This window comes from Zingiber officinale, chromosome 2A (genome assembly GCF_018446385.1).
Source record: "Zingiber officinale cultivar Zhangliang chromosome 2A, Zo_v1.1, whole genome shotgun sequence".
Classification (NCBI taxonomy): domain Eukaryota; kingdom Viridiplantae; phylum Streptophyta; class Magnoliopsida; order Zingiberales; family Zingiberaceae; genus Zingiber; species Zingiber officinale.
This window is the reverse complement of record NC_055988.1, coordinates 151449992-151461342: the sequence shown is the minus strand read 5'-3', so window position 1 is coordinate 151461342 and position 11351 is coordinate 151449992. Positions and strand designations below refer to the sequence as shown.

Sequence of the window (11351 nt, the reverse complement as noted above, 5' to 3'; positions counted from 1 at the left end):
ATGAAGGGGCAGCTAAATAAGAAAAAAAACGATTAATTTCCCTAGTAAAAATATTAGGTCTAAAATATAGCATTTGCAAGAATATATGCTTCAATTTTATGAACATATCAATGATTGTAGATAAATAGTATGAAATGAATTGATGACAGATTAATCATTAGTTAAATTATGAACAACTAAAACTTAATCATAGAGTTAGCTTGTCCTTTTTGATAACCAAGATTCTAATTTTTAACATAAATGCAACACTAACAAAATAATTTATTAAATAAGTTTAGGCCTAATTACATGTTCAATTAACTTAAGAATTTACCTATGAGATAACATTGCAAAGAATTTGAATAATTACGCAAGGTACAAGTGTGCCACAGAAAGAAAGATTATTAAAGCAGGGAAAACATACCCCTAGACATAGCCGGATTGCTCATCACATTGCAAATTTAAAAGGAAAACATAACAATAGAATTTGAAGCCATGGCTAACTAAACTCAACAACGTCATTATCCACTGTGCCAATGGGTGTAACAACATATGGTACCTCGGATGAATATAATTTAGTCTGGATGAGAACCGATTTTTAGCCGATCAAATCTAGAGTTACCAACATGCATAAAGTGATGAACAAGCTACAAAGAATAGAATTAAGATGTACATTGTTGTCAACTTGTCCTCTCCACAGCAATTCATGCTATTACTACTCAGTACAAGGAACGCCTAATTTAATAAACCTATAGTCTTTTCAAGCTCTTCTTCCTCGCGTCAATCTTCTTCTTATCTACCTGAGTGGCTTTCACTGCAAGTACTCCTTCCTTCTTTGGAAGTGCTGATGCTCCGATGACTGGCTCAGTTACAGGGATGACGCTTGCATTCTGGTCTTGTGATGGGATTTTTGAAGATGTACTCAACGGTGTAGGAGGCTGGGGCTCTTTGCCAGTAGATTCTTTGTTTCTATGATCCACATTTAAGGCTGTGGTGGACTCAAAGATTGCCACAGTTTTAACTTTTGGCTTAGGTTTAAGGGCATGTATTCCAGTGTATAACCTGCATAGGAGCATCATGAAATTGAAAGTTAGATGGAACTCGCAAACTATTTCACATTCCAGTTTAAGAGCACTGTGGATTGCTCAGCGAGGTGGAAGGAACTAAAGGAATGAGACCACCATTCCATTTTTAATTCGATACCGTGTTTGAATGCCAACTTGAGGCGAAATGAAATCAACAGTTCGGGGAATATAAACAAAACGCCATTCCATGTTCTATCTGAAATCATCTACTTTTGTAGTGCCAAAACTCTTAGCCTTCAAATGCACTCAAAATTTATCAAAAACACAATATATGTTTTATATTCATCGTCTTTCTTATTATATATTTAACTTTAAATCTAAATTAAATAAGAATAAAAGCCATTAAGATTGTTTAGAAGTTTCAATATCTGAATTGCGCTTCTCAAATTAAAGGCAGAAAAATTACTGAATCTCATACTATTGTATTCTAAGTTCACTCCATGGTGCCTGACGACCTCATTCTCCTAATCATGTGTTTGATTCACTCACAAGTGCTAATGGGCGTAGAGAGAAGAATCTGACCTGGCATGCCTAGCATACTCATCATAGTTTTCCAGCAACATTTTACCGGCCTGTTCATTCAGCGCAGATTCAGGGAATGGTTCTATGAGCAGACATCTGACAACCTATAGATTGCGGTAATGGTTCACATTAGATGCATGAAGAAAACATAGTCATAGCAAAAGTTTAAAAAAAAAATCAAGTAGTGAAAGCAATTTACAGAACAGGGAGGTGGATCGGCCACCCAACTTACAATCAATACATGTCTTAATCCAAGACTCGGATTCCAGTCCTTTTTAAGTGTGTTGACACATATTTCACCATTTGCCGAAATGTTTGGATGAAAAATTTTGGTCAGGAAGTAACCTGCAAATGAGAGACGATTTTATGGTTTGCAAAACTATACCTAATCATTGTAACAGCATGCCTCACATTATCTCATGCAGCAGGAACATTCTCATGTGCTAAAAATTACTACAGAAAACAGCATACCTTTGGGAGGAGAATGTGGGAAGTCATGAGACAATAAAAGCTTCATGCGAAATACACCATTCTCATATGGAGTGCCAGCTGCAAGATTATGCAATATAGAGTTGTCAACTGGTAGTTTCCAAGTTAAAAATGTATAAATATGTTCTCAAAAACTCACTCACCAGGACCCTCGATATCAGCATAGATAGTAGAAAAGTCTTCATCATTAACAACCACTTTAATTCCTTCAGGAGGTGTTTCATCCAAATTCTTCAATTCCTTGGCTAACTGCCTAATCACATTTGGAGGGAGATTCTCATTGGTTGCCTACACCAACCATCAAACAGATAAGTATGTGAGTTAAAAGGTAATCGGCTGCTATTTTGAATTCAAAATTTCCAATTCATGCTTGCCATTGGAAGACACTAAATGCTTCTGCCAATCAAGATTTTGATTGTGAAAACAGTCTGTCAATCAAGCTTCTGTATGCACTTGCTTGGGAATTGTTCAAGCTTCAAAGATTAAAGGGAATATCACCGACAGCTGTTACATTTTGAAGATTATGTAAGAGTTAAGTCCAAAATGTAACAGAGACATACTGCAGCTCAGTCAGTGCATTAGCCATACTGGGAAGAATATTAGCAATCATTTTGACAATATTATTTGATAAGTAGAACTTGAAATTCCATCACTAAGCTACCATCGGAAGGAATTACCCTTGGCGGAATTTTAGAGGTCATCAAATAAGCTATTGGCCCTTGTAAATTACAAAAAAAAAAAGACAAGCTATAACAGGTCAACCAAATCATCTTTCAGAGAGAGAAATTTAAAATTGAACAAAGTACAAGTGTATGGTAATCTGAAGCACTGGTGCATTTGAATGCAAAGATACATACTGCTGAGAACAGATGTTTGAATCATGATAAGTGCATATAGAACAAAAAATGTACCTTGCTAGTGCATCAATTTCAGCCTTTTGCTGTGGGAAGCAATGCATGGGTGGATACAACTCTAGGCAATAACATGAAATCAGAAGGACAAAATATGGTAAAAATGTAAGACCTCACAATAGCCTTAACATTTCTAACAAGGATGGAAAAAATAAGAATTAGAAGCATCTCTAATCCCTATGTTTATAAGGTGGGGAACGGAGGAAGAGTCACTCTTACACGAATGATATCCTAGCTGATATTATATTATATACACAGACATGGGCCATCTTGTCTCTTCCTTCTTCGGGCTTGGACAATGGAAGGAGGAACAAAGGAGGTAGCAACAACTAGCTTTGTTATAGAACAACTGTTGTTGTTCATATAAATCTGTCATGCACCTTGAATTCGGTACAATTACTGTCCTTGTTCTACCCTATCTTTTGTATCATTTCGTCTAAAAAACCGTGAGCTTCATTTATGATAAAGTTAGAACAAATGACAAAATAAGAATTGCTAAAAAAACATGAGTCAATTTATCTAAATATATAAAAGATTAATGTGTTATTGACATGGTATATTTTGCTCAAAAATAAATTATACTATTATGGTTATTAATGGTCAAAAATTAAGAATATATCAATGACATCACACCCATAAAGTATGTTATTGAATGTATCTCATTATAAGATTAAATACAATATGCAGCAGTTAGTAACTAATTGAGTTTAGGATATATTTGACCTAGTTTTTTTTTCACAGTAGTTTATAATTACTGCATTGTGAGTGACCATGACAATGTGAACTGCATTACTCACATCAACAATTTCAGCAAACAAATTACATAAATTGCAAAATTTGTTTCAATGTCAGAAGCATTTATTCATTTGATATTCTATTTAGACAATAAATTTAAAAAATATATATCAATGATCATTGTCTACTATCTTTCCACCGCCACCCATAGTTGTGCAACTAATTGAATTTTTTTTAACAGTGTTTAGTTAGGTAGCATGCATACTTAAAAAGTACTTTTGTATTCGTCAACTATTGATGCAATTTTATTGGTTGCTTGTTGAAAATAAAGAGGGATCGCAACATTCATCCAAATACATGCATTATCGAATCATAAAGAAGATAGCCATGTCAATGTCATGTCACCTTTTCTTACTTCGCATGTATGTTTTTACATTCATTGAGTAGAATCAATAGCATTACAAACTTATAGGTTCCATTCCTTTGATGACTTCACCAATTGAATTTCCTTCTCTTCGGACTAAGAAGAATGTATGGATATCAAGGTGAGATGAAGAATGGCCTTGATATTCATGAATGTAAAAAGGTTCTTCTCCGACTAAAGAAGTTCTTATTCTAATATAACAAGAGAAATATGAAAGGGAAAAGATCAGAAAAAGAAAAGGACCAAGGCAACAATCGCAATCCATACCCAATCTAAAAATCTCTCAAATTAACCTATTACTATTTACTCAGAGTCAAAGAACCCCCAAGTTAAAAACCCAGCTTGGTCCTCAGCACCCAACCGATCCAACAGTTAACAAAGATCACCGTGTCGTAGACCATCCAATCATTGTATAACGCGATCGAGATATCCCCAGATAGAAGAAACACACAAACCCCAAGAAGCCCAAAATAAGAGATAATGGAATACGAAACGAACAAGCCAAGAAATTTCCTACTACGAAATCCATACTTGATACAGAGCTTGAGATCGTAAATTAAAGGAAACCCAAAGCAAAGAATGTATAATCTTGAACAAAACATGGCAAACATTAACGATATAAAAAATCACAACCAAAAATCCCCAAATTGCTGATGCAACGAAGGACCTAGAAATCCCTAACAATAAAGATGAAAGCAGAGAGAATAAGATCGAGAGCGGAGAAGGAAGCGAGCCTACCTCGCTACGAGACGATTCGAAAGCGGCTGAAGATCTTTTGCAGATGTTGACGAGAGCGCGATCAATCCAGTCGGTGGCTATGAGATTTACAAGGGAGCGGCGCTTTTTCATAATGACGCTTTTACCCTTACCAATGTGCGAAGTACCCGTAAAGTAATGTTATTTTAGACATTATGCTAATTTGACATTATTGCCCCTCTTGTTGTTTCCGCTAGCTACTCACAACGACAAGGTTTTGGTGGAAATTTTAGAACAAATAGGGGTGTTTAGTTCGTTCGTGGACCGTTGTCGTGTTGCGTCTCGAACCGGTTTCCGGTCGACTTAAGTAAACCGGCTTGTTGACTTTTCTCCGACCGAATCTAGCCGTTGTTGTTGCCCGTTGGACGCCAGTTTGATTTGTTAGCTGGAAGTAATTTGTTTTATTCAAGCAAATAAAATATTGCTAAAAAAATTCTCGAAGGAAGATTAAAATTAAATTGGCGCATTTAATTTGTATAAATAACTATTATTTTCTCTATAAAATATTATAGGATAACTGACAATTATTTAATATTTTATTTCATCTCCCTATTAATTATTCCATCCCAACTTATTTTGAACCGTGATATCTACCAAACATCTTAACCACCCTATGCAGGGAATATGGGAATAGAAGGACTATGGTTTTATTTTAAAATCTAATAAATTATATATATTTTTTAAATAACTTAGGTGTCCTGACTAATCCTGAAAATGAACGATCTTCCATAAATATATCTAGAAACATGCACACTAATGCAACAACAGCCGATCTCTAGAAGTAATTGTATTGATCAATTTAGACTAGATAAGTTGGTTGGTCTCAATAAGAAAACCAGATCAATCACACAAATAAAAATAAAATGTTGGTTAATCAATCCAAATGAGCTAAAATGATTGATCTGTATAGTGGATGGAGTTTATTCCAATATTTCAATTTTCCTTCTTGATTTGAAACTTTATCAATTATTTACGCAATTGGTTCAATCTAATCAAACTTATATGATGAGCCATTTAGGTCATCTAATTAAATTTATTATTTGAAATTTTTATATTTATAATATTATTTAATTGGTTCATTAGTGAGTTTATTATTAGTACTTTATTTGTCCCGGCATTATTTATTTATAAGATTATTTATATGTTTGTTAAAAAATTTATTAATAGATATGTTTCAACGCTATCCATAAATAATTTATAATATTTATTTATATATATTTAAATAAATATTTAAAAAAAAGAATTTTTTTAATTGACACCAAAGATCCGCTTATGTCAATTAATCAGTAACTAGTCCGACCTTAAAATTAATTAGCTATTATCAGGATAAACCAAAAAATACTTAAAACGGACGATTAATCAGCTTAGATTGATTATTTATTAATAAAAATTTACCCATTAATCCGATAAACTGAGAAAGCAATTGTTCATATATCAAACGAATTAATATAAAGAAATTAAAGTGTATATTTATTTAGGAGGAAAATATTATGCTGTACATCTTATCCGTGAGCATGAGCACTCAGTGAGTTGATTTTATGTTTTTTGCACTAAAAAAACATAAATTTAGGGATAAAAATTTAGAACGAACAAAATTTGTCCCAAAATTGAGACAATTTTACCAACGAAAATAAATTTTGACCTAAATAATCAACAAATTTTGCAACAAAAAAATTTTGTTTCAAGTTTGCAAAAGGAAAAAAAATTCGTTACTAAATTCGTCCCGAAATCTGGAACGAATCCAGAATTCGTCCCAAATTTAAGGACAAATCCTAGATTCGTCCCAAATTTTGGAACGAATCGAGGATTCGTCCCAAATTCTAGGACGAATCCAAAATTCGTCCCAAATTCTGGGACGAATCCAGAATTCGTCCCAAAAATGAAATTATTTTTTTAAAAAAAGACAATCAAACACTGAAAGCTTATATCTTGACCTAAAGACATCGAAATTTCATGAAACAAGTTTATATGCATTCGTATCGTTGACCTGATCATAAATATGTTATCATCCATAATTTTTAATTAATATTTTCAGTGATACAAATTTTTAACACCAAAAATAGGTCAAATTGAGATTAAAAAATTCCAAAAATAAATATATTTGATAAAAAAATATTTTTATGGATATATTTATGATGAGGAAAACGATACGAATGCATAAAAACTTGTTTCATCAACTTATTTTGAACCGTGATATCTACCAAACATCTTAACCACCCTATGCCGGGAATATGGGGATAGAAGGACTATGGTTTTATTTTTTAAAATCTAATAAATTATATTATTTTCAATTATTTTTTTTTTAGACTAGATAAGTTGGTTGGTCTCAATAAGAAAACCAGATCAATCACACAAATAAAAATAAAATGTTGATTAATCGATCCAAATGAGCTAAAATGATTGATCTGTATAGTGTATGGAGTTTATTCCAATATGTCAATTTTCCTTCTTGATTTGAAACTTTATCAATTATTTATGCAATTTGTTCAATCTAATCAAACTTATATGATGAGCCATGTGGGTCATCTAATTAAATTTATTATTTAAAATTTTTATATTTATAATATTATTTAATTGGTTCATTAGTGAGTTTATTATTAGTACTTTATTTGTCCCGGCATTATTTATTTATAAGATTTTTTATATGTTTGTTAAAAAATTTATTAATAGATATGTTTCAACGCTATCCATAAATAATTTATACTATTTATTTATATATATTTAAATAAATATTTAAAAATATAATTTTTTTAATTGACACCAAAGATCCGCTTATGTCAATTAATCAGTAACTAGTCCGACCTTGTAAATTTATTAGTTATTATCAGGATAAATCAAAAAATATTTAAATCGGACGATTAATCAGCTTAGATTAATTATTTATTAATAAAAATTTACCCATTAATCCGATAAACTGAGAAAGCAATTGTTCATATATCAAACGAATTAATATAAAGAAATTAAAGTGTATATTTATTTAGGAGGAAAATATTATGTGTACATCTTATCCGTGAGCATGAGCACTCAGTGAGTTAATTTTCTGTTTTTTAGGATTTAAGATTAAGATTAGAGTATTTAGATTAAAAATAATAATATTAGAAACTTCTGTATAAAAGTAAAATTTATCATTTTGACCGCCCCATGAGTGTTCTATATCATTGGAAGAGGATAAATCTAATCATCAAATGAGAGAGGATAATGTTGAATCGTTGGTAGTTAGCTAGAAGCGAGTGAATAGCCATGAAATTAAAGTCAGAATAATTCTCTTGCTATTGATCTTAGCAAAGGCACAAAATTCAAAATTAGATAATAGATATAATTAACGTAAAATAATAATATAAATAAAAAGAGTACGAAGACTAAAAATTTACTTGATTACAATCTAAATAATTGTTAATTCAAGGAAACTGAAAAAACTTCACTAAACTAATGTCCTTCGTGAATGCGGAGTAGAATCTTACATACTTTGAAAGCTCACAAATGACTAAGAAGATTGTTATAGAAATTTTTGTTCAAAAACTCGAGCACCAAGGCTCTATTTATAGTTTACTGATTGAATATGACCATTGGTGGCGTGGCACCTTCCAAGCGCTTGGAAGCTATCCGAAGCCTGGATCCGTCGAACTCTATCCATGCTAGCAACATTTAATTCAATAGCTCTAGATGACTTTTGATATTTTGGGCGTCTCGAACTAATCCGGGTGTCTAGAGTTTGCTGACGTGGCCACCATGTTGAATCGCTTCGGCAACAAGTCGTTGATGTGGTCGCACTTTCCAAGAGCTTAAATTAGATCCAGGTGCCTGGAATTCCAGCACTTGAACTCCATCCAGGCGCCTGGAAACAGTCTAACTAAGAAGTTGACCATTTTCTCATCCAATCACTTTCGTGATACTCCAGTTGTCCAGAGTTGAAACTCACCTGAACTCAACTCCGATCTTCTCCTCGAGCAGGCTTCCTCTCTTGCTTCTCATCCCTCAAACACTCTGTGCATCCTTCTTACTCCACCAGCGTACTCTTCCATAGCTCATCATCCTTCAGATATACCAAGCCAGTCAACTCGCGTTTCGTGTCATCCTTCTTGCTCGCTGTATCTTCCACTCAACTTCGCATCTTCCACTCAACTTCTTGTGTTCCTAAGTCCCTGCACACTCAAACACAAGACATTAAATACACATGATCTAACTTAACTTGGTTGATCACATCAAAATTAGGCTTGTGTACTTACAATCTGTTAGAGCAGCGGGGTCGGCGAAAGGGAAGTGAATTGCCTGTACAAAACAAAGTGATACCATTCTCAATCTTTCAACTCAGATTAGTAGCACACTTATAAAAAAGGAAATTGAATACTAATAAAATAAAAGAAACTAAGAAATTACTTGGTTACAACTTAGGTAGTTATTAATTCAAAGTAAAAGAAAGTACTAAAAAGATTTCCTTCGTGTAAGCGGAGAAGTCTGTTACATTTGTTGAACGCTCAAAAATGTGCTAGGAAATGAATACAAGAGTTGTTAAATATTTCTTAGGTCCAAGGGTCTTTTTATAGTCACTGAAAAATATTATCCGCAACTTGAAGGTGCCTTAAAAGTGGTCCAAGGTGTCTTCCATCAAAAAACCCCCCCCCCCCCCCCCCCCCCCCTAAGGATAAAACATTATCCTCGAGTAATGGCTAAGGAAGGCGCCTTCGCACTGTTCATCGAAGACGCTTTCCATAAGGCAGATCAACTCTCATAAGTTGATCTCTTCGTGTGGGTGATGCTCCTGCTACCCAAAGTTGAGCTCACACAAACCCAACTCCAACCTTCTCCACGAGCAAGTTTCCTCCCTGGCTTCTAGTCCCTTGAATATTGTGCACGCCCTTCTCGTCCACTGGTACACTCTTCCGTAGCATCTCGTCTCTCGGATGCACCGAGCCCGTCAGCTCCTTTTTTTTATGTCATCCTTCTCTCTAGCTATGTTTTCCCCTCGACTTCTTGTGTTCATAAGCTCATGCACACTTAGACACAAGAATCAAATACATAGGACCTAACTTAACTTGGTTGACCACATCAAAACTATCACAGGGTATTTACACAATCTCTCATTTTTGATGTGCATCAACTTGTGTTAAGGTTATAACAAATATAAACAAATAAAACAATTATAATTTTAAATAATTGCAATTAAGTACAAGATAACAAGATAAAATATTTTTTTTAAAAAAAACTCTCCTAAACTTAATATCTATTTTCTCTTCCCATTTCATCACGTTAAAAATTAAAGGAAAAAATAAAATTAGACTTAGAAATTTAGTAGGGGTTGTTCACGGATGTTCTAATATTCTATATTTTTATCAAAATTATTTTATAAATAAAATAATTTTTAAGAATTATTTCTTATTTTATATTATAAAAAATGTTGAAAGCTTTTATCTATGTTACACATAAATATTCGAATTAGAAAAAAATTTTAAATAAAAATAATATTTTATTTACTATTAAAATAAATATTTCGAGATAGAAATATGTATTTTTAAAATTCAACAATTAAAAAATATATTTTGACTTAAAAAAAATCTTGCTAATTTTTCCGAATATATAAAATAAAATGTTTATCTAAAAAATTAAGCTCTTTAAAAATAAATCTTCAAGAATTTGTAATTTTAAAATCCTAATTTTATTAATAAATTTATAAAAAATAATATAATGGTGAAAACAAATTTAAAATTTTTTCTGTTAGCAGATAATATTTTCATTTTTTACAAGAAAAACAAACAAAAAATTTGAGAAGGTTTATGAAATAATTAAATTTATCAAAAATGTTAGTAAATCAAAACAATTCAAATTTCTAGTTATCTATATATAAAAATCTAACATATCAAAATGAATTTTGGAACCTAAAATAAATTTCTACCTACTAGATTTATCAAGTATTTTCTAAGAATCTAATTTCTAGCAACTTTTACAATTTGACCTCTATCCTTTCTTAAATATTAATTAAGTCTTTTATAATTTCATAAATTTAATTACTAACAAGATTTGAGCATGTAGAATTCTTTGCTAATAATTTTATTTTATCTTTTAACTTTGCATTTTTAATTTTGAGCTTATTAAAATGTTCTCAAGGACATGCATTTGCTAAGTTAATTTTCAAATCGATGTTATTTTTTTTTTTATATACTTAAATCTGAGTTTGCACAATGATCATATAATAATTTAATATCGTCATATAATTGTTCAAGAGGTAGAAGACATACCTTATCATGTTGGACTCGTAGTTTGATGCTCCTCCTTCATCGATACTCTCGATGTTCATCTCGGACGAGCTCTTGTTATCTTATTCTTCTTGGTGACTTGCCATTAGTGCAACTTCAGCACATGTCTCGACCTTAGACTCTGATGACGATTCATTCCACGTAGCTTTTAGGTTCTTATGCTTCGATCGTCTTGGCCATTTGTCTTTTTTCCTCTCCT

General features: G+C 32.3%; 1 protein-coding gene across 4 annotated transcripts; it reads right to left on the bottom strand.

Annotated features, from left to right (window-relative positions):
• Positions 1-574: 574 nt before the first annotated feature.
• On the bottom strand, positions 575-5015 carry LOC122042718 (ubiquitin-conjugating enzyme E2 22-like). 4 transcript variants are annotated; one of them, XM_042603007.1, is made up of 8 exons: positions 4884-4958; positions 2987-3047; positions 2450-2579; positions 2219-2363; positions 2058-2135; positions 1819-1931; positions 1587-1690; positions 575-1041 (listed from the first exon to the last, which is right to left on the bottom strand). In XM_042603007.1, the coding sequence occupies exons 3-8, from the start codon at positions 2450-2452 to the stop codon at positions 729-731; spliced, it is 756 nt and encodes a 251-aa protein (XP_042458941.1). In that variant the 5' UTR covers positions 2453-2579; positions 2987-3047; positions 4884-4958; the 3' UTR covers positions 575-728. The 4 variants fall into 4 exon arrangements, with proteins under 4 accessions (XP_042458941.1, XP_042458939.1, XP_042458942.1 ...); XM_042603005.1 differs by lacking the exon at positions 2987-3047 and having other exon boundaries at positions 4884-5015; XM_042603008.1 differs by lacking the exons at positions 2987-3047; positions 4884-4958 and adding an exon at positions 4779-4880.
• Between the last annotated feature and the right edge of the window lie 6336 nt (positions 5016-11351).